General features: G+C 49.4%; 1 protein-coding gene and 1 long non-coding RNA gene across 3 annotated transcripts in view; one reads left to right on the top strand and one right to left on the bottom strand.

Moving 5' to 3' along the window:
- Nucleotides 1–15,936, top strand: part of EFCAB6 (EF-hand calcium binding domain 6) — a 293,210-nt gene extending 277,274 nt beyond the window's left edge. For both annotated transcript variants that reach the window (XM_055105420.2, XM_055105421.2), the window contains exons 30-33: nt 277–445; nt 2,942–3,126; nt 6,836–6,985; nt 8,797–15,936. In XM_055105420.2, coding sequence (XP_054961395.2) covers nt 277–445; nt 2,942–3,126; nt 6,836–6,985; nt 8,797–8,919 — 627 coding nt within the window. In that variant the 3' untranslated portion in view covers nt 8,920–15,936. The remainder of the gene's footprint in view (nt 1–276; nt 446–2,941; nt 3,127–6,835; nt 6,986–8,796) is intronic.
- Nucleotides 15,431–21,610, bottom strand: LOC134730125 (uncharacterized). The gene is made up of 2 exons (XR_010111803.1): nt 21,369–21,610; nt 15,431–19,285 (listed from the first exon to the last, which is right to left on the bottom strand). It is a non-coding gene; the product is annotated as an uncharacterized LOC134730125 (long non-coding RNA).
- Between the last annotated feature and the right edge of the window lie 290 nt (nt 21,611–21,900).

Raw genomic sequence — 21,900 nt, 5'->3', positions numbered from 1 at the left:
ACCAGAAATATGTTTACATCTCATCTGTGTAGATTTGAACCTTGGCTACATGGCTATTTCCAAATTATTTTGGTTATTATGGCTTGGCATAAGTACATATAGCCCACCAATGGAAATAAAAGCTACATTGTCAAATCACCATCTATGTTTTATTCTTCATTTTATTTCTGGGCTAATTCTGCCTCTAAAATTGTGAACCTCAAAACTGGAGGTATTTTTGATGACTTCCGTTTTAAATCTTAAGTGAAAAGAGCCTTTTCTTTTCTTCCCTGCTAGACTCCAGCGAGCACCACCGTGATCCCGGGCACTCCACCCTTGCAGAACTGTGATCCCATAGAGAGCAGGCTCCGGAAGAGAATCCAGGGCTGCTGGCGCCAGCTCCTGAAAGAATGCAAGGAGAAGGACGTGGCCAGACAGGGGGACATCAACGCCTCCGATTTCCTGGGTTCGTTCAGATTCTATCTGCTTGGTAATATGTGGTCAGCCCCTGTGGCAAGAGGCTGTTCCCACTGGGTACAAAGCCACACCCCGGGTGGAGGCCAGGGAGCAGCAGAACAGGAAACTGGTGGGAACTTCTGGGTGGGCTGTGCAGCTTACTATACAAAGGTCCCCATGGAGGAGGATTCCGACCACCCGGCCCTCCCAGCAGGGGGCCCATCTGCATGGTAAAGTCAGCGCTGCACTAACTCTGAGCTTTAGAAATCACAGTGGTTGCCACCCTGGGCAGAGTGTGAATGTTCACAGACTCTGACTGCAGAAGGAAATGGAAAAGGTGGAGGAGGGTGGGATGAAGGGGACACTCCTGGGGCTCCATTCCCATCAACATTCACTCTTTGATGTTGTTTCGTTTTTCAGCATGTATCACTTTGGTAAACTTTTAAAATTAAACCAGTGGGATTTATACTTCCAGTAAATGTTGCATCTTGTTTTTTTTGTTTTTTGTTGTTTTGTTGTTTTTTGTTTTTTTGTTTGTTTGTTTTTGAAACAGGGTCTTACTGTCACACAGGCTGGAGTACAGTGGTATGATCTCAGCTCACTGCAGCCTCTGTCTTCCAGGTTCAAGTGATTCTCCCACTTCAGCCTCCCAAGTAGCTGGGATTACAGGCATGCATCACCATGCCTGAATGTTTTTGTATTTTTTGGTACAGACGGGTTTCACCATGTTGGCCAGGCTGGTCTCAAACTCCTGATCTCAAGAGATCTGCCCACCTCAGCCTCCCAGAGTGCTAGGATCAGGTGTGACCCAACACACCCGGCCCAGTTACATCTTGTTTATGCAACATTTTACATTACAGGAAAATACATCTGACCATGTCACTCCTTGGCTTTTTAGCTCCCCCAACACATGACTAATATACAGACTCCTTTTAAAGGAAAATGTTTTCTTTGAGAGCCTCCAATATTAATATAAATTACTTTTATCATAATCATGACTTTAAAATGCACAAATGAAACCAGGTGTAAACTCTTTAAGTTAGAGCCTATTAAAAAACACTTGTAAATTAAGTATAAAAAATCTGAAATCAGTAATATTCAAATGTTGTTCATTGATTTAATGTAACGTTTTGCCGAAGCCAAAACACGCATGTTGGTTGTCACACATATTGGCGTTCCCTTTTTTTGTTAATTCTTTGATTTTGAGAGTGATAAACCTTCACTGTGTTACTGTCCTTATTGCTACTGCTGGCTTTTTCTTTTCAACCATGAACTCATTTAAGTCCCCACTCAGTTATTATGATAGGCTTGTCAGATGTTAGTCATGCATCCAAAATTCAATACTGTAAAAAAAAGCCGATTGCTTTCCAAAAGTCATTCTGTATTTTCTCCTCACTGCTGATGGCCTTCTGTGAGTCAGAGCATCAGAGGCATGTATGGGCCAGTTCCTTGGGGTTCCATGGGCCCCCGCTATGTCCTGACAGGCACCGTGACCTGCTGCTGCTTCCCTGTGTGCAAGGGCAAAGAAATCTCTGCTTCTAGAACGTGCAGCAGTCTCTCTTGGCCTGGCTTGGCATGCAGGTGTCGTTTGCCTGCAGTCTGCTTCCACTGGCCTTCCTCATTTGCCTCAACAACTCACACAGCATTCCACTCCCTGACACTCTGTTCTTTCAGGATGTCAAAACAAAGTCTAGTCTATGAAACTTCAACTCAAATCTTATCTTACATAAGCCTCCTTCAGTTATGAGTTGTCACTCCCAGAGAAGTGTTGTCTTTACAACTGGCAGGAGGATGCGGCATGAGGATGAGTGCCAAGCGTGGGGCGAGCCTTGCTCTTCAGAGGTTCCGGTGGGCCAGCCTCTCGGCCACCAGCAACACTCCCCATGGAGCATCCACATGAGCCTGATCAGAAAGCTGGACTCAGCCCCTGAGGCTGCACAGCTGTTATCTCCTAAAGGTGGTCCCTGTATCCAGAATAAGTTGTATATATTTTTAGATCATCAATGGAATGGAAACTTAAAGCGAGAATTTGCCTTGCATAACAGACACTAGAGAACCTGTCTCTGGTGCCGTTAGGAAATACTTGGTCATAGGGCTGAGTCTGAATTCCATCCCCACAGTCCAGCCCCAGCCAGGCTCACTATGAGCTCAGGGAACCTTCCTCTGCTCCTCACACACCTGACTCTGCCCTGACACGGCGGGGAACACCCCCTTACCTCCCTCTCTGCATTTTGGTCATAGCTCCCATAGTCTCTGTCCATAAGCTGTGACCATGCAAACCCAGGACAGTGTGGGCCAGCGGGACTCAGGGTCCCCCTCCCTGCGGCACTTAGTTTGTCACATGTCTGTCTCCACATATGTCCAGCCACCAACCGTGAGTTCTTTGATGTGAGGACCAAGCCAGGGCCTGAAGCAGAGAAGGTGTCTCAGCAAGTGTTGAATGAATGAGTGAAGAATGAATGAATGAATGAATCGCCACCAATTGAACTGCCATTTTTTTCTGTAGCTCTTGTGGAGAAATTCAACCTGAACATAAGCAAAGAGGAGTGTCAGCAGCTCATTATAAAATACGACTTAAAGAACAACGGGAAATTTGCATACTGTGACTTCATTCAGAGCTGTGTCCTCCTGCTAAAAGCAAAGGAAAGTTCACTGATGCACAGGATGAAGATCCAGAATGCACACAAAATGGTATGTTGCCCACCTGCAGGAAATGTGGGGCCAGGTGGAAAGGGGCGCTTTCATTTTTATTTTTTTCAAGACAGGGTCTTACTCTATTGCCCAGGCTGGAGAACAGTGGTTCACGGTTCACTGCAGCCTCAAACTCCCAGCTTAGGTGGTCCTCCTGCTTCAGCATCCCAACTAACTAGGACCACAGGCACAAGCCGCCATATCCAGCTAATTTTTGTATTTTTATGGAGATGGGATGTATTAGTCCATTTTCACACTGCTATAAAGATACTAGCTGAGACTGGGTAATTTATAAAAGAAAGAGGTTCAATTGACTCACAGTTCCACATGGCTGGGGAGGCCTCAGGAAACTTACAATCATGGCAGAAGGTGAAGGGGGAGGCAAGCACGTCTTACATGGTGGCAGGTGAGAGAGAGAGTGAAGTGGGAACTGCCAAATACTTTTAAAGTCATCAGCTCTCATGAGAACTCACTCACTCTCACAAGAACAGCAAGGGGGAACCTCCCCCATGATCCAATCACCTCCCACCAGGTCCCTCCCTTGACAACTGGTGATTACAATTTGAGATGAGATTTGGGTGGAGACACAGAGTCAAACCATAGCACAGAGTTTTGCCATGTTGCCCAGGCTGGTCTTGAACTCCTGGGCTCAAGCAATCCACCCGCCTCAGCTTCCCAAAGTTCTGTGATTACAGGCATGAGCCACCGCACCCAGCCTTGTTTTTGTTAATTCGTCACACTTGCGGATCACCTAGCTTCACAGAAAAGGTGGACTCAGAGGCTCCAGGAGGCCAGAGCCCAGCCCAGTCCAGTCCTGCTTCCAGCCAGGACTCATCTGTGAAATGTCCCCGGCCTTGCTGCCACCTCCCCCATAGACCCTACTCAGATGATCTCTATACGCATGTGATAACGTGAACAATACTTAGCCACCCCATTTCCTCCGTTACTTCAAGAGGGCCAGGCAGTTGTCAGGTCAGCATGAGACAGCCGGGGTCTGTCGAAGGGGGCAAAAAGCCCACAGCCTGTGTGCTGGGGGCTCGCACCTGGGAGGCAAGGGCTGCGGTAAAGACAAGGCCTCTACTAGGCTTTGGGGATATTGAAAACAGCTCAGAAATGTATTTTCTTGAAAGTAATTTAAGATTTTCTTCCTCTCCTTTTAGAACCCTATAAGGGTCTGGAGACCCCAGAATGGGAACCAGTAGCCTTGATCCCAGGTTTTCTAACTGTTCAGGTGGCAGACACCTGGTTATGGTGGCTCTTCCCAGGCGTCTGTGTGACCAAGGTGTCATACAGTGCCCTGGAGGCAGTGCCTGCTCAGATGACCCAAAAGGCAAAGTGAGGGGTGGGGTGGGTCACAGCACTGGTCAACATTGGAACTAAAAGGGTCTTCATCCACCAGCCATTTGAGATGGGGCCAGGCCCTTTCCTTTGAGTGTGTGTGGTGGATGGAGTCTCTCGTCATCATTTTTGGCGGAAACTACACCCACCATGCATTGTCTACAGTTTTCTCTGTTTCTTTGAAGAGGAATGAAAACCTAAAGCCACTTAAAGGGCAGCTGGAGGGTACACAGTTCTTCTAGATTTTTACCTTTGATTCTCAGCCACTTACAGTTCCACAATTGAAACCCACACCCAGTGCCATCATGGCGTCAGCTCCAGCCCTTCCAAAACATGAAGCCAAAAAATGTTTTTAGTACTGAATTAACGTTGAATTGAGTTACGCTGAATTAAATAACAAGTACAAGTACATCTGGTGCTGTCGATTTGGGGAACAAACACAGCTGATTCCGACCACCTTATGACTCAGATGGAGGGACCAGAAGTGTCGGGCTGAAAGCCCTGGCCCTGGCCCCACCCCCCATCTGGCCCCGCTCCCACTCACCCCACCCAAGGGCCACACCTGCCTGGGCCACAGTGGTGAGACTCTAGGGAATGGAGAGTGGGTTAAGCCAGCCACAGTTAAGTAGATGCCATGCAGAAAGTTTCTTCACAGCTAGTTTTGCAATTTTGTGCAAAATCAGGTTCCATCTTAGCCTAGCTTCTAGTTTAGACAAACAGGAGCTAGTATCAAAAGCTTAGACCAAGTTTACAATAAAAAAAAAGACTTTAGACAGTTCTGCCAGCTCAGTTCTTCTGTGCACAGAGAAAAGACTGTCCCTATTCCATCTTCACGGGAGCCACGAACGTGGAGAACATGGAGACACGTGGCCTGCAAGGCCGCCATCAATTCCATCCTTCCTCCGCCTCCCTGGGCCTCAGTTTCTCCTTCTGGAGATCTGTGGAGGCTCTAAGGGCTTGCTAGGAGGTGCACGGGCTTCTGCGGAAGAGCACACCAGTGCCCCCTTCTGAGCCCTCCCCAGTGAAAGGGGCCACCCCAGTCCCCAGCTTCCAGCTGCACTGTCCGTCCTCAGCAACCCCGCAAGGCTGGGGTCAGAGTGGGGCCGTGCTAGGTGCTGCGGGTCAGCCCACAGAGACTGTGGCACTCTCCCCCCGCCCCTCCCAAGGCACCACTCTGTGGTTCAGAAGAGTTCTCCCGCCCCCACTCCTCAAATCCCTGCACCAGACCGGAGTGGATTGAGATTGAACGCTTTTCAGGAGAGAGTAGGCTCCTGACATGGTCCTGGTCACAGCCCTTGTCCCATCTGGCAGCTGCCAAGGCCACCACCATGTAAGTGTGGAGGTCAGGTCAAATGTCTCCCTGCAAAGGAGCTAAAAAGGGGACTTCATTTTCTGGTGATTTGGGAGCTTTCTCCACCCCATTAGGCAGCAGAAAGATGTCCTCGGGGGAAGGCAGCTTGGGTGCCGCCCCTCCCTGCAAGGTGGGTCAGAGGTGGGGGCTCTGGCTGGGCTGGTGGTCCTGCCCTGTGATGTGTGGTGTGGGAGGTCATGTGAGCCCCACACCCTCTCTTCCCCACCTGTGGATCAGCTGATTGGGCAAATTGGCAGCTCATGAAGTCGTGGGTACCTGGGGAGCACACATCATACGTGCCAAATGATGTTAAAAAAAAAAATGAAAGCAGCTTAACCCTGTGCTCATCTGTCTTACATAGTGTTATGTTAAAATTCAACTTTCCCAAGATGTGTTACGCATTGTTGCCTACCGTTCACCTTTGTGATATTCAAACACATTGGGGCTAAATCATGTTCAAATGTCTTGTTTTCAATCTAATAGCACCTAAATGAAGTAATCACAGTGTAGTGTTCTGTCTAATTACTAGATATAATTACAACCTTGTGAATTTTTTTTAACACTGTTCATTATAATAACTTACTAGAAAACACAGACTGAAATCTCTTTTTCTTCTCAAACTATTTTCAAATTGGCCCGTATCTGCCCGGCCATCTCGTTGCATTCCCTGGGAGGTGGTGTGAAGTGTGTTGGGGTCAAAGCCCAAGTCACTTTACCTCCCCGAGTCTCCACTTCCTAATCTGTGAAGTGGGGATAGAGACCTGCCTTCTTTCCGGGTTGCCAGTGGGGAGGTGTAAATGAGATGGCTGATGTAATACACGTTTTTAAACAGCCCACACAATGGTCAGGGGGCGGGTGCGCATCTTTGTGAGGAGTTCTGGCAGGCTCCCTCCTGGATTGAGAGCCAGCGGAGCAGGTTGGGAGGTGAAGCCGGAGCAGGGCGGGGCGAGGCGAGGAGGAGCCCACCCCAACCCTCGTGTTCAAAAGCTCCCTCCTCACCCCTTCTTGTCTTGTGTCTAGAAAGAAGCCGGCGCGGAGACGCCATCTTTTTACTCTGCTCTGCTGCGTATTCAGCCCAAAATTGTGCACTGCTGGAGGCCAATGCGGCGCACGTTCAAAAGCTATGATGAGGCTGGAACGGGGCTGCTAAGCGTCGCGGATTTCAGGACGGTGAGCACAGCTCTGCGCCCAGCGCCTCTGCAGGGAGCAGCTGCCAAATGCCAGTGGCCAGAAACTTCCCACGGGGAGCCCTCTACCCGCCGCCGAAGGCCCGGTGTGACCTGGCTGCTTCAGATCTCACTTCCCTGGGACCCCCAAGTTATCCAGTCCTGGGTCCACTCGCCTCACCTTCAGACCCCGGGTTCTCCTTCCCAAAGGTTGCTGGAGCCCTGCGTGGATGCCCCATACCTCCATCGCCAGCTCCTCAGGGTCCGTGCCTGAGCCCAGATTCCTTAAGGCACTGCCATCGCTGCTGCTGCTGCTCCGAGCCCTCTCTCCACATCTGGGCTCTCCTGCAGGCTCTGAAGAGCATCTCTGACCTATACTGGACCTTCCAAGGGGCCTGCAAAGTGAGCCCTGCCCCTGCAGTACACAGCGGGGCTCCACCGTTGTTCATCTGTCCTGATGTCCCTGGGTGCCCTCCATGTCCCACCTCCATAGCCTAACAAACACCCCGCAGTGGTTTTCCAATCCACATTCACGTTCCTCTTTCCTTCGGGGTTAAGTATAAATCTCAGTCAGGGATTCTCCCTAACTCCCATGCAAAGAAAGGAAGGAAGTAGGGCAGGTTCTGTTATTCCCTTCCGGCAACTTCCCAGGAATTCGGGCGTGGTGCTGGGAAGGGAGCAAAAGAAACCTTGCTCTCCACAGAGTCACAGATCAGATGGCGTAATTGAGGGGCCGTCTCAGACACCAGGCTCAGCTTCCTTTTCTGCCTTCATCCCATGGGGCCCAATGGCCAGGCCTGCTGACCTCAGCCCCATAGGACCTCTGGGCCATCTAGCCCTGCTTTCCAGTCTCCTCCTAGAAACAAGTTATAACGCAAATGTGGATAGGAAATGTATGGCCTCATCTTTATATATTATGAGGGTCTGTCAGGATTTGTTTCAGCTTCACATAATGGGGCGGGGAAAATAGCAGCTTAAGGTGAAAGTTTATTTCACTCCCACATAAAAGAAGTCCAGAGGTAGGAAGGTCAGAGCTGGTGTGGTGGCTGAACAATCATCAGGGACCACATTTTCGCTCTGCTGTTCTCAACTCCTGGCTTCCTTCCTCTAGGCCACCTCATGGTCCAAGGTGGCTGCTGGAGCCCCAGCATCACAGCCATATTCCAGGCAGCAGGTGGAAAAACAGGAGAGAAAAGGGCATGCCCCTCTCTTTTAAAGGAGGCTTCCTGGATGTTCTACATAACATTCTTACTTAGCTTCTCAGGCCAGAACATACCTAGCTGCAAGAGAGGCTGAGACATGTTCCCAGTTAGCTGGATACAGAGGAGCCTGGGAGAGAGTCAGGCTCTATAACTGAAGAGGAAGGGGCAGTCAGTATTGGGTTTACCACCAGCAGGCTCTGCTTCAGGCTGTGTTACGGTCTCATCACAGCAACTCTCTGCACTCAGCACCCACTGGCCCTGCCCTCCCCTGCCTGGGCGCACCCTGAGGCTCTGCCCCAAGTTAGGGCTGCATGGCCAGATCTCCCCTTGTCTGAATACGTTGACCAGCCTTCAGCCCCTCAGGGAGGCAAAGGTGATTAACCTCCTGTCTGCTCCAGTTTCACACCCAGATGCACACAGGGCTGCCCTTGGAGGCTGCTTCCTGTTTGGGCAGAGGTTGAGAGGGCATAGAGAGAGCGCACAGATGGGAGGCTGACATCGGAAGTGGGGTTGGGGATCAGGTGGATGTGTCCCCCAGCCCCTTCCTGGCAGCCTGCCTCCTTAACCTAGGGCACCAAACAAGCCTCAGAGGCCCCTTTTCTCTGTCTTCCAGGTCCTGAGACAGTACAGCATCAACCTCTCTGAGGAAGAGTTCTTCCATATTCTGGAGTATTACGATAAGACGCTGTCTTCAAAAATCTCCTACAACGACTTCCTCCGGGCATTCCTCCAGTAGACACCCCTGCTGTGTGCCCAGCGGGACGAAAGCCACAGGGCCTGTTTCAAGACTAATAAAATCCTATAATTTGGGGGTTTCATGAATTTTCAAAAAAAGCAAAACTCAAGCCCAAGCCCAGCCCACCTGTCTCTGGGTCGGGGGTAGGCACAGCTGCCCTGGGTTCTGGCATAGGATGCTTGCTCTCCAGGCGCCAGGTGCTACCACTATGTCTTGGGCACCCTCACTTGTTAGTCTGAACAAATAATCTTTGCAAGAATGATTCTTGACACTATAAAATAATTACTAATGCTAACTTTTTTTTTTACACGGAGTTTGGCTCTTTTGCCCAGGCTGGAGTGAAGTGGCGCTATCGGCTCACTGCAACCTCCGCCCCCTGGGTTCAAGCAATTCTCCTGCCTCAGCCTCCCAAGTAGCTGGGATTACAGGCACCCACCACACCCGGCTAATTTTTGTATTTTTAATAGAGACAGGGTTTCGCCATGTTGGCCAGGCTGGTCTCGAACTCCTGACCTCCGGTGACCCACCCACCTCAGCCTTCCAAAGTGCTGGGATTGCAGGCATGAGCCTCTGCGCTAACATTCTTGAAAGCTTGGAATTTCCGGAGGTTTTGTTCATGGCCCCTGCCAGGTGTCTCCTCCAGTCCAGAGCAGTTGGGGCCCTGCACCCCATTACCCAAGGACTGCTGCCTCCTTTGACCCCCCAGCTTCCTGGGTCCTGGGTCAGAGGACATCTGAGCCCCCTGCTGCAGTCAGGGTGGCCATGTCTCTGCTCCTAGAGGCACAGGCACCGACCGCCCCATCGCTGTCTTGCTCAGGGACGCCGGCCAGCCTGACTCCATGAAGAACAACTCACGCCTGAGTGAGACCCCCTGGAGCTTTGGGCCTCCCTCCGCCTTCCTGAGCCCAAGCCTAGTGGCCACTGGCCGTAACCCCCACCAGGGACAGTTCTGAGAGGGCCCTTCCTTGGAACTGACAGGTTTGACAAGAGAAGTTTGAAAATCGTCACTCCACTTTCAGGGACTGTGACTCAACTGAGAGACTCAGGCAGCGTTTGCCACCTTCTGGAAGGTTCTCCAAGGAACTGGGGAGCAACAGGCAGGATATGGGGTGTGGGGGGAGCACCTCCCCTCCACCTGGGCCCCAGGCCTTGCCCACCAAAACCCCCTTCCCTGCCCCTGCACGGGGTCCAAATGAGGCCACACCCTGAGGTGAGCAGATCTCTCCCTGAGTGGCAGAGCTGCGCATTGGATGGGCGTGATTGGGAGGACAGGCTCCCACCCAGCCCGCGCAGGCCTTCTATTTCCAGGAAAATGTTTCCTGGGGTCACCTTTGTTTCCATCTGTCCTTAGTTTCCTCCTCATTTCAGACTGGACCGCTGCAGGGGGAACAGGGTGCTCAGGCAGCCCCAAGTTCAGGGAAGGGGAAGGGGACCCTGAGTAGGCACATCAACAGGGCCATGCAGTGATTACAGGGCAGAGACGCCCTGGACCCCAGCTGCTCCTCCATGTGACTTTGTACCAGGTCCCATCCCTTCAGTGTCCTCATCTGTAGAAATGGTGGGACCACACTTGTGTCACCTTTGTTGTGGGACCTGGGCATGTGGGCAGCAGATTTTCCCATGAGAGAGGCTTCAGCCCAGAATAAGGAAGGCCTGTGAGGGCCAGGGGCGCCAGCCTGAGACTCCGGCCAGAGGCAGGGCAGTGTCAGCTCCCAGTGAACACAAGCATGCCAGACTCAGGCTGAGGACAGGCCAGTGCCAGCAGCCAGTGAGCACAGGTGTGCAGGACTCAGGCTGGGACAGGGCAGTATCAGCACCCAGTGAGCACAGGTGTGTGGGGCTCAGGCTGGGACAGGGCAGTATCAGCACCCAGTGAGCACAGGTGTGCAGGACTCAGGCTGGGACAGGGCAGTATCAGCGCCCAGTGAGCACAGGTGTGTGGGGCTCAGGCTGGGACAGGGCAGTGTCAGTGCCCAGTGATCAGGCTGGGACAGGGCAGTGCCAGCACCCAGTAAGCACAGGTGTGTGGGACTCAAACCCAACGCTTCACACACATCATTATTTAGACTCCTGTGAGCATCCCCATTTGACAGATGAGGAAACTGAGGTACCGGAAGTTTTCCAGAGTCTCACAGCTTGCAGGATTTGGCCCAGACAGTGAGTGACAGCCCAAGCCAGCGTCAGAGGCCCTGAAGGTGGGTGGGCAGGCTCCCCTGCAGGCAGCACCAGGACTCACTCAGCCCTGTGCCCACATCCCTGCCTCCAAGCCCTGGCTCCTGCTGGCTCCTCCTTCTGGGACTACTTCTGTTCTCATCTGCACAGCCCGCGTACTCTTCCTCTGAGGCCCAGCTCCAATCCCCCTGTAACCCCTGGGCAGAGGCTGAGCTCCCCGTTCAATGCTGTCACCGCTTGGCAGAGAGAGTCGCTCCCTTCTGCACCCAGACTGCTGGGCCCAGACTCCACCCATAGGGTGAGAACACTGACCTGCGCCCCCAGCCTGGCACACAGCAGGTGCTTTAATGCTGGCAGGGCACAGCCTCTGGGTCCCTTTCCCAGAAGGAAAGCTGACCAGGTTCTGCAGGGAGTGCTGGCAAGTTGGGGAGCAACTCTGGTGTTGGGGGCTTCTCTGTGGATGGACTCTGTGAGTGCTGGACTCCCCATAGCACTAGGAGGTGGCTGTGGGGTCAGACCCCCATTCTCTTGGCCACATCTCCCAGCTTCTGGCAAAACAAGTTCTGGATCTTTCCATGCATGTCCCACCAGCACCGCTGGCACCACACTCTGACGTAACAGTTTTAAAATGCAGTCTCCCCTGTAAAAACAAATCAGGTGACACTGAGCTTTCAATGAGCTCTGGAAAGAAGGCTTGGCATCTGCCGGCTGTTATTCCAACCCCAGAAATTGAAAGTGTGTCCCCAAATTTGCAAAGTAACCTATTAAAATCCCCACCATGATGGAGGGTTGCATGCTTAGTGGCGAGGGGCAGATGGATGTCCTGCCCATGTGCCCTGCCTCAGCATTGGAGGCCCCACCTGGGTGCCCAGATCCCATCCTGTGTGCTGGACTTCAGCTTCCCCATGCTTGTTCTTACATATCTTTGCACTTGGCACCAGCAGTTTCTTCCACCTACTCCTCAGGAAATGCCGGGTATTCCTTCGAAACTCTCAAAGCCACCTCTTCCACGAAGCTTTCCTGACCTCCTGAGGCTGAGTCAGTACAATTAGTCTGAACCTGTTCAGCAGCCTTGAGGGTCCATCATTTTTAAGGGTTGAAGAAGGAGGAGGAGAAAGAGGAAGGAAGAAAAGAACAAGAAGTGCAACCGACTGCATGTATGTGGACCTCAAAGCCTAAAATATTTACTATCTGATCCTCCACAGAGCAAGTTTGCTGGGCCCTGCTATACAAATGTCTGGCTTTCAACAAAGAATTTTGAGGTATACCAAGGGCAATTATAAAAACAGTTTGAGAAGACAAAGCAATCACAAGAATCAGACTCAGACGTGACACAGATTTTGGAACCATTAGAAAAATGTTTAAATAACTGGTTTATGTGTTAGAGCGCTAATGGAAAAGAAAGACAACACACGACCAGCCAATTTCAGCAGAGAGATGAAAACTGCAAGAATCAGAAAGGCTAGAAATAAACAAACAGTAATAAAGATGAAGATTGCCTTTGACAGGCTCATCAGTAGATTCTACATAACCAAGGAAAGAATGAGTGAGCTTGAAGACAGGTCAATAGCATGTATCTAAACCTAAATGCAGAGAGAAAAAGAGTGGGGAAAAATCGCAGAATATATAAGAGCTGTGGGACAGTATAAAATGGTCTAATATGGGGCCGGGCGCAGTGGCTCATGCCTGTAATCCCAGCACTTTGGGAGGCCGAGGTGGGCAGATCATGAGGTCAGGAGTTCAAGACCAGCCTGACCAACATGGTGAAACCTTGTCTCTACTAAAAATACAAAAATCAGTGGGGTATGGTGGTGTGTGCCTGTAATCCCAGCTACTCAGGACACTGAGGCAGGAGAATTGCTTGAACCCGGGAGGCAGAGGTTACAGTGAGCCGAGATCGCACCACTGCACTCCAGCCTGGGTGAGAGAGCAGTGAGACTCTGTGTCAAAAAAAAAAAAAAGTCTAACATGCACATAATTCAGGAGGAAAAGAAAGAGAACATGGCGCAGAAGAAATATTTGAATAAATAATGGCTGAGGATTTTCCAAAATTAGTTACAAACACTAAACGACAGAGAACAGAAGCATATAGAACCTGGCAGGATACACACACACACACACACACACACACACACATATACACATGCATGCACCTCTAGGAATATCATATTCGAATTGCTGCAAAAAAAAGAAGGCAGCTAGAGAAAAAAGATGTACATGACCTACAGAGGAACAAGGATAAGAATTACAGCATACTTCTCAGAAACCATGCTAACCAGCAGACAATGGAATAACATTTTCAGAGTGCTGAAAGAAAATCATCAAGCTCAAATTTTGTAACCAGCAAAATACCTTTCAAAAATAAAGAGATACATTGGATTTTCTAGGCACACAAAAACTGAAGGAACTCACTGATGGCATACTTACCACAAAATAAATTTTAGGCTGGGTGCGGTGGCTCACACCTGTAATCCCAGCACTTTGGGAGGCCAAGGCGGGTGGATCACTTGAGGTCAGGAGTTTGAGATGAGCCTGGCCAACATGGTGAAATCCCGTCCCTACTAAAAATACAAAAATTAGCCAGGCATGATGGTGGGCACCTGTACTCCCAGCTACTTGGGAGACTGAGGCAGGAGAATTGCTTGAACCCAGGAGGTGGAGGTTGCAGTGAACCGAGATCACACCACTGCACTCCAGTCTGGGCGACAGAGCATGACTCTGTCTCAAAAAATAAATAAATAAATAAATAAAGGAAGTTCTACAGGCAGAAGGAATATGATTGAGTCAGAAATTTGGGTCTATCAAAGAAATGAAGAGTATCAGAAGTGATATAATCAAAGGTAAAATAAAATATGTTTATACCTGAAATTATTTTAAAAGTTAGCCATCTAAAGCAAAATCTGTCACAGTGTATTATGTGTTTACACCACATTTAAAAGTACAACAACAAGCACGAGGGATGGGCAGAAGGAATTCAGAGTGTACTGTTAAAAGTTTCTTATACTGCATGTGAAGCAATATGATATAATTGAAGACAGATTGTTTTATAATGTATTTATAAACCATAGAGCAATCACTAAAAATATACTTTTGAAAATATACTTGCAAAAGGTAAAATTAACAAGTGAACAGAGGAGATAAAAGGGAATCATGAAGGGTTACATCAGCAGAAATGGCAGAGGAAGGCCCTCCAAAAGACCTTTCCTCCAAAACAGCAGCAAGAAAACTGGCAACAATGGTCAGGATCAACTTTTTTGAGAACTCTAGAAATTATCCAAAGGCTTGCAGGACCGAAGGGGCACTTATTCAAGAAAAGTAGCTGAGCGTTGGCAAGACTTGTGGCTTTTTTTTTTTTTTTTTTTTTGAGACGGAGTCTTGCCCTGTCACCCAGGCTGGAGTGCAGTGGTGCCATCTCAGCTCACTGCAACCTCCACCTCCCGGGTCCAAGTGATTCTCCTGCCTCAGCCTCCCAAGTAGCTGGGACTATGGCATGCGCCATCGTGCCCGGCTAGTTTTTGTATTTTTAGTAGAGATGGGGTTTCACCACGTTGGCCAGGCTGGTCTCGAACCCCTGACATGATCCACCTGCCTCAGCCTCCCAAAGTGCTGGGATTACAGGTGTGAGCCACTGCGCCCAGCCGACTTGTGGCATTTTAACTGCCCTAGTCCAACCAGCCACTCTCCAGGTCCCCAACAGCCTTAGAAGATAACAGCCTGCATTCCCAGTTCAGTGTGATAGTCACCACACAGAGCAGAACAGAACTGGAGCAACTTCAAAGCCTGTTTCACCAAAATATGGTCGCTATTTGGCCTGCATGGTGGGTCCCTGAAAGATGCCCTTTGCAAGGCTGGCTGTTTTGGGCCTAACTCGGAGCTTGCCCAGGTGTAAAAAACCTTTCTCCCAGAGTTAAGGAGGGAGTATTTGTAAAAAAACAAAACAAAACAAAACAAAAAAAACAAGAAAGTGTTTTAACTTGGTGGCCGCCTAAGGCAATGGATAACAGCTGGGGTAATCAAAAGGCTACTCAGAAAGCTTAAAAGGAAAAGCTGGGAAATAAAATGTCCCGTGGAGGCCTTAAAAAACACCAACATATTTCTTGAGAATCTAGAAAGCTACAAATGTAGACAGTGCTGTGCGTATGCCCGGGGTTGTGAGCATGCTCAGAAAAGACATTAAAAAGGCCCTACACTCTCACCTCTGGCTGACTTGCTGCACCAGCAGAAAGTGAAGGCTGATGCAGAGTGGCCAGCCACCTGGCTGAATGTTGAAGGTGCGTCCTGACAGGCACTCAGAGCATTTCAGCAGAGACTGGGAAATTTTTTATTTTTATTTTATTTATTTATTTATTTATTTATTTATTTATTTATTTATTTATGTGAGACGGAGTCTCACTCTGTCGCCAGGCTGGAGTGCAGTGACGTGATGTCGGCTCACTGCAACCTCCCCGGGTTCAAGCGATTCTCCTGCCTCAGCCTCCCGAGTAGCTGGGATTACAGGCGTGTGCCACCATGGCCGGCTAATTTTGGTATTTTTAGTGGAGACGGGGTTTCACCATGTTGGCCAGGATGGTCTACAGGATGGTGATCCGCCCGCCTCAGCCTCTCAAAGTGCTGGGATTACAGGTGTGAGCAGGACTGAAAAATTTATTGGTTCCAAGTGTTTAAGGAAACCTCTGTCTCATCATCAGCTGACCACTAAGCTAATAACTGAAAGGAAATTTCAGTGGCCACACATGACAGAGAATGCAGACCTTAAAGAATTCACATGGAAGAGTCACTAAACAAACAAAGCCAACTACAACAAGCAGCAGCAACAAATCCTTCAGGGCATTGAAGGGGGAGGGGACAGGGGAGGGGATGGGATCTTACTTCCAAAGTTGCCAAACTATATTATTTAAAATATTCAGTTTTAGGCTGGGTGCGGTGGCTCACACCTGTAATCCCAGCACTTTGGGAGGCCGAGGCAGGTGGATCACCTGAGGTCAGGAGTTCGAGACCAGCCTGGCCAACATGACAAAACCCCATCTCCATTAAAACTACAAAAATTACAGCCTGACCAATATGGTAAAACCCCATCTCTACTAAAAATACAAAATTAGCTGGACATAGTGGTGCACACCTGTAGTCCCAGCTACTTGGGAGGCTGAGACAGAAGAATCACTTAAAACTGGGAGGCGGAGGTTGCAGTGAGCTGAGATCATGCCACTGCACTCCAGCCTGTGACAGAGCAAGACTCCAAAAAAACAAAAAACAAAAAAAAAGAAAAAAAAGAAAAAAAAAAGCATTGTAGACCTAAATGTAAAACACAAAACTAAAAAAAACTCCTAAAAGAAAGCATGAGAGAAAATCTACATGACCTTGGGTTTGGAGATGGGAAATGGATTTTTAGATATGACACCAAAAGCACGAGCTATAAAAGAAGAAATGGATAAATTGAACTATATCAGAATTGTTAAATTTTGCTCTAAGAAAGACACTGTTAAAAGAGTAAAAAGAGAACCCACAGACTGGAAGAAAAAAAAAAAAACTTGTATCCAGAATATAAAGAACTCTTAAAACTCAACAGCAAGAAAACAAACAACCTGATTTTTTAAAAAAGAGATGAAAGATCCAAACAGACTCCCACAAATGAATAGATGAGAATGATAGGCACAGGAAGGATGTTCAACATCATTAGTCATTAGGAAAATAGAAATTAAAACCATGGTGAAACACCCACATGCACACTCAAATGGCTACAATTTTTAAAAATAAGATCAAATTCTGGTGATGATATGAATCAGCAGGAATACACATTCATGGCTGGTAGGACTGCAAGCTCATACAGCCATTTTGGAAACAGTTTGACCACACAGGGACTGAAAAAGGGGATTTTTAGGGTGATGGAACAACTGTCCTCCATGATCATATGATAATAGATACTGGGTTCTATGCATTTGTCAAAACCCACAGGATGGTACATGATGGAGAGCGAACGTCACTTTATGCAAATAAGTAATCAGCCAGGAGGTCAGGGGATCCCAGGGTGGAACGCAGACCAGGGACAAAATAATCCAACTGTATTGCAAACGGATGACATAGCCACCCTGAAAGGCGATGGGGGAGGAACTGACCACTGTAACTTCATAAAGCTGCAAATGAAAAGCCTGCACGTGGACACTGCACTCTGGCTGGAAACTGTGCTTCTCACAAGGGTAAGATGAGCAATAGGCCGTAGGTATGTTAGGGGTGGACAAATCCATAAGTAAATTGTAATTGTGGGAGCCAGGCTTCTCACCGTCCACTGTCAAAGAAAAAAGTTACAAATGAGCAGCAGGGCACAGTGGCTCACGCCTGTAATCCCAGCACTTTAGGAGGCCGAGGAAGATGGATCTCTTGAGCCAGGAGTTTGAGACCAGCCTGGGCAACATGGCGGAACCCCATCTCTACAAAAAATACAAAAATTAGCCAGGCGTGGTGGCATGCACCTGTAGTCCCAGCTACTTGGGAGGCTGGGGCAGGAGGATCGCTTGAGCCCAGGAGGTGGTGGTTGTGGTGAGCTGAGATCACACCACTGCACTCCAGTCTGGGTGACAGAGTGAGACCCTGTCTCAAATAATAATAACAGGTTATAAATGAACAAGGTAGAAAAGCAAGAATCAGTTGCATTGCTGAGATTGCATTGTTGGGTCAGGACGGGAGGTGGGGCTATCAGTATGAATTAATGTTTATTGATAGAGACAAGGATGGAGAGATGGGGTAGATGATTGATAGATGATAGGTAGTAGGTTGATAGATGGGTGGATGGTTGGATACAGGTAGAGATAGATAAATATGTGTGCATAAATGGGTTAGTACACTAAATATATTTCCTAGCTCTGTGTCTAAGAAGGCCTAGAAGCAGTGATGCCACAAGTTGCAACCAGCACACCTACCACCCAGATCTTTTTTCTTTTTTTTTTTGAGATGGAGTCTCACTCTGTCACCCAGGCTGGAGTGCAGTGGCACAATCTTGGCTCACTGCAACTTCTGCCTCCCAGGTTCAAGTGATTCTGTCCTGCCTCAGCCTCTTGAGTAGCTGGGATTACGGGCGTGTGCCACCACACCTGGCTAATTTTTGTATTTTTAGTAGAGACGGGGTTTCAACATGTTGGCCAGGCTGGTCTCGAACTCCTGACCTCAAGTGATCTGCCCACGTTGGCCTCCCAAAGCGCTGGGATTACGGGCATGAGCTACCGCACCTGGCCCTAGATCTTAGTTTCTAAGTAAAAGGAGCTAGGGCTCTCTGGACAAATGACTGATTCTAAGGCCAGGGCAAGGTAAATATGAGAGGAGCCTAGAACATCTTCTGGTGCCTGAAAGTAAGGAACTGAAATTAATAAACAAAAGCAATCAGGAGCTGATTTACCAGAGCTTCCAGCGGACAAAGCTGCAACCATTGAAGCAACAAAACAGATAATGATAGAATCAGTTTCTAACCTAAAGAATGAAATAATGAGTTCAGACTGAGATTAGTGCGTAAACAGCAGAGAGGGGGCAAATCTTCCTTATAGAAGAATTCCAAAGGATGAATGCAGAAGGAATGAGGAAATGGAAGGTCACCATGTGAGCACCACAGTGGCAATTGCTGAAGCCAAGATCGACTGGCGGCTGCTAAAATGAGTGGGCAAAACTTGAAGGAGAAATGGGATACTGGCGTGGCCTCACAATATCTCCCCCAAATATTGATTAATTACCATGCTGGTTCTAACAGATGCTCACAAATCCTTTGATGTTCCTCCCTCCAGGGGGAGAGGCTTAACTCCTCTCTCCTTGAGTGGAGCTGGACCTAGAGGCTCACTTCTAACAAATTGAATGTGGATAAAGAAGAACAGTATCTTTACAGTGGAGAAACCCGCAGACGCCACTTTAACCAAGGGATCAAGATGCACATCGCCAGGAATGCATCCTGCTCCTCTCGCATTACCCTAGATGGATGGCTTGAGATGGTACCTTCCCCTCCGTGGGATTTTTCTAAAAATTACATAACCCCGGACTAATCATGAGAAAACAGCAGACAAACACAAACTGAAGGACAGTCCGCAAAATACTCACCCAGCACGCCTCAAAACTTCCAAGGCCAGAAGAAGCAAGGAAATACGGAGAAACCATCTTAGACTGGAAGACAGTTGGGAGCCATGATGACTAAATGCAGCTTGGGATCATGGATTGGATTCTGGAACAGAAAAAGGACACTAGTCAAAAACTGTTGACATCCAAATAAAGACTATATTTAACAGTGTTGTACTGGTGTTGATTTCTTAGTTTGGATAAATGTATCATGAATATACAGGGGAAACTGGCTGAAGGGTATGGAGGAACTCCCTGTATTAGCCTTACAACTCTTCCTCAAAAGGAAAAGTATTTCAAAATAAAAAACGGTTTTTTTTGTTTGTTTGTTTGAGACAGGGTCTCCCTCTGTTACCCAGGCTGGAGTGAACTGGCATGATCCCAGCTCACTGCAGCCTCAACCTTCCAGGCTCAAGCAATACTCCCACCTCAGCCTCTCAAGTTCCTAGGGCTACAGGCACATGACACCATGGCCAGCTAATTTTGTTTATTTTTTTGTAGAGGCAGCATTTCGCTATGTTGCCCAGGCTGGTATCAAACCCCTGAGCTCAAGGGACCCTCCTGACTCAGCCTCCCAAAGTGTTGGGATTACGGGCATGACTCACCATGCCAGGCAAAATACAAAGATTGTTTTTAAAGAAAAAAAGAAAAATGGGCGCGGTGGTTCACGCCTGTAATCCCAGCACTTTGGGAGGCCAAGGTGGGTGGATCACTTGAGGTCAGGAGTTCCAGACCAGCCTGGCCAACATGGCAAAACCCTGTCTCCACTAAAATTATGAAAATTAGCTGGGCGTTGTGGTGCTTGCCTGTAATAGTAGCTACTCGGGAGGCTGAGGCAAGAGAATCGCTTGACCCCAGGGGGCGGGGGTTGCAGTGAGCCAAGATCTCACCACCGCACTCCAGCCTGAGAGATAAGTGAGACTCTGTCTCAAAAAAACAAAACAAACAAAAAACAAGCGCCTGACTCGACTTACCCTTGGGCTTGCCCCTTTGTCATTCATGAAAGCATACCCAGGCAGGTCCGCGAAGGGCGAGAGAGAAGTGGGACATAGTCCAGTCACCCAGTCACCCTGACTGATTCATCCTGTGTCAGGCAACAGCCAGCCAGGCTCAGCAGAGCACCTCACTGACCCCGCGGACCCCAGATGTGGGAGCCCTAAACACATTGTGTGCCACGGAGACGGGGCTGTCACACAGTTACTGTGGCACTGGATAACAGGCCTCCCTTGAGGGCAGGGACCTTGGGCCGTTTGCCTGTCTGTCCCCAGGACCCAGCCTAGGGAGCATCCCTGCCCCTGTGGACCTCACTCACCCTCCCTCACTCTCTCTGACTCTACCATGCTGGGCTCTGTTCTATTCCTTGGAGAGGCTCGGCCTGTTCCTGCCCCAGGGCCTTGGCACCTGCCAGCCCCTCTGCCTGGCACGTTCTCTCTATCCTCAGCTCTGAACATGGCTGGCACCCTCTTATCATCTTGGAGTCCTCCTTGGGAAGCCTGATGTGACCTGGTCCCCTTCCGTGGTCACCCCATACCCTGTGACTGTTTTGTTGGCCTCGGAACCCTCACTTGGCAGCTCTGAGATGGCTTGGCCCTGGCTTTATTGTCTTTCTCCCCAGGAAGTATAAACTCCAGCAGTAGCCCCCTGCCTGGAATAGAGCCTGAAAGCAGGGCACACCATCCATGTGGAGTGATTGTCAAATGACGAAAGCTTGGGCTCCAACTCAGGATTAACCATCCACTTTTGTGACCTTGGCAAAGCCACTGATCCACATTGTCCACCCCCGCAGAGTGGAGTGGTGATTGCCTCTTTCCAGAGGCTGCATGGAGGACCATATGTCCAGGCCATATGTGAAGAGGGGGTTCTCAACGGAGGCACGATAACCATGAACCCCCACCGTGGCTGGAAGCAGCCTGGCCACAGTGAGTGGGCAGGTCCCACCAGCTTCTCTCACCTTCCAGGAGGAGCCGCAGGGCCAGGAAGGAAGGTCCCTGTCCTTGCTTGCAGGCCTCTCCCAGGAGGCCAGAAGCACCCCCTGACACCCCGCTCCCTGAGGGTCCCATCCCCATCTGAACCGTTTCTGACCAGGCAGGAGAAGGGCAGAAGCAGACGGCAAGCAACGAATGAAGGGCATTTGAAAGGCTGGGAAATACATCTTATCTCCGCCCACCCCGCTTTTCAAATATGCTTACCTTTCCAAGTGACTGTGTGCATAGCGAAAGCTGTCATGGTGCACCCAGACTGTTATTGCGATCGGGGGCACCCCAATAAGACGTTTCCACGGCGGCTTTTCTATTATAGCTGATACTTCAGATATGCAAATATATCTTCCCAAAGCAAGACTCTTGGCAGGTGTTCTCAGCTCAGATGGTGAAGACATCTCCGTGGAGGTGTGAAGGACAAGCCCAGGTGTCTATCCCAGCTCCTTCCCAGGCTGGCCGGCACCCCCCACCCATGCCTCAGGAGGGCGCTGTGGCTGCAACAGGGGCTGAAGGCCTTGTCCAACATCAGACTTGCAGACAGGGCCAGCTTCTCAGGCGTGCAACCAGGGCAGCTGCCAGGGGCCGAGCGCACAGAAGGAGCCTGCACTTGGGGTTAAGGCTTTGCTGTGGTCTCCTTATTCTTAATTATATCTTCAACGGATGTTTTGTAAGTGAAGTCTGATGAAACAATGGAGCATGGCACCTTGACTCCTGAGCTGTCCCACCCTCCACTGCACTCCTG

This window comes from Pan paniscus, chromosome 23 (genome assembly GCF_029289425.2).
Source record: "Pan paniscus chromosome 23, NHGRI_mPanPan1-v2.0_pri, whole genome shotgun sequence".
Taxonomy (NCBI): domain Eukaryota; kingdom Metazoa; phylum Chordata; class Mammalia; order Primates; family Hominidae; genus Pan; species Pan paniscus.
This window is presented reverse-complemented; position numbering and strand designations above follow the sequence as displayed.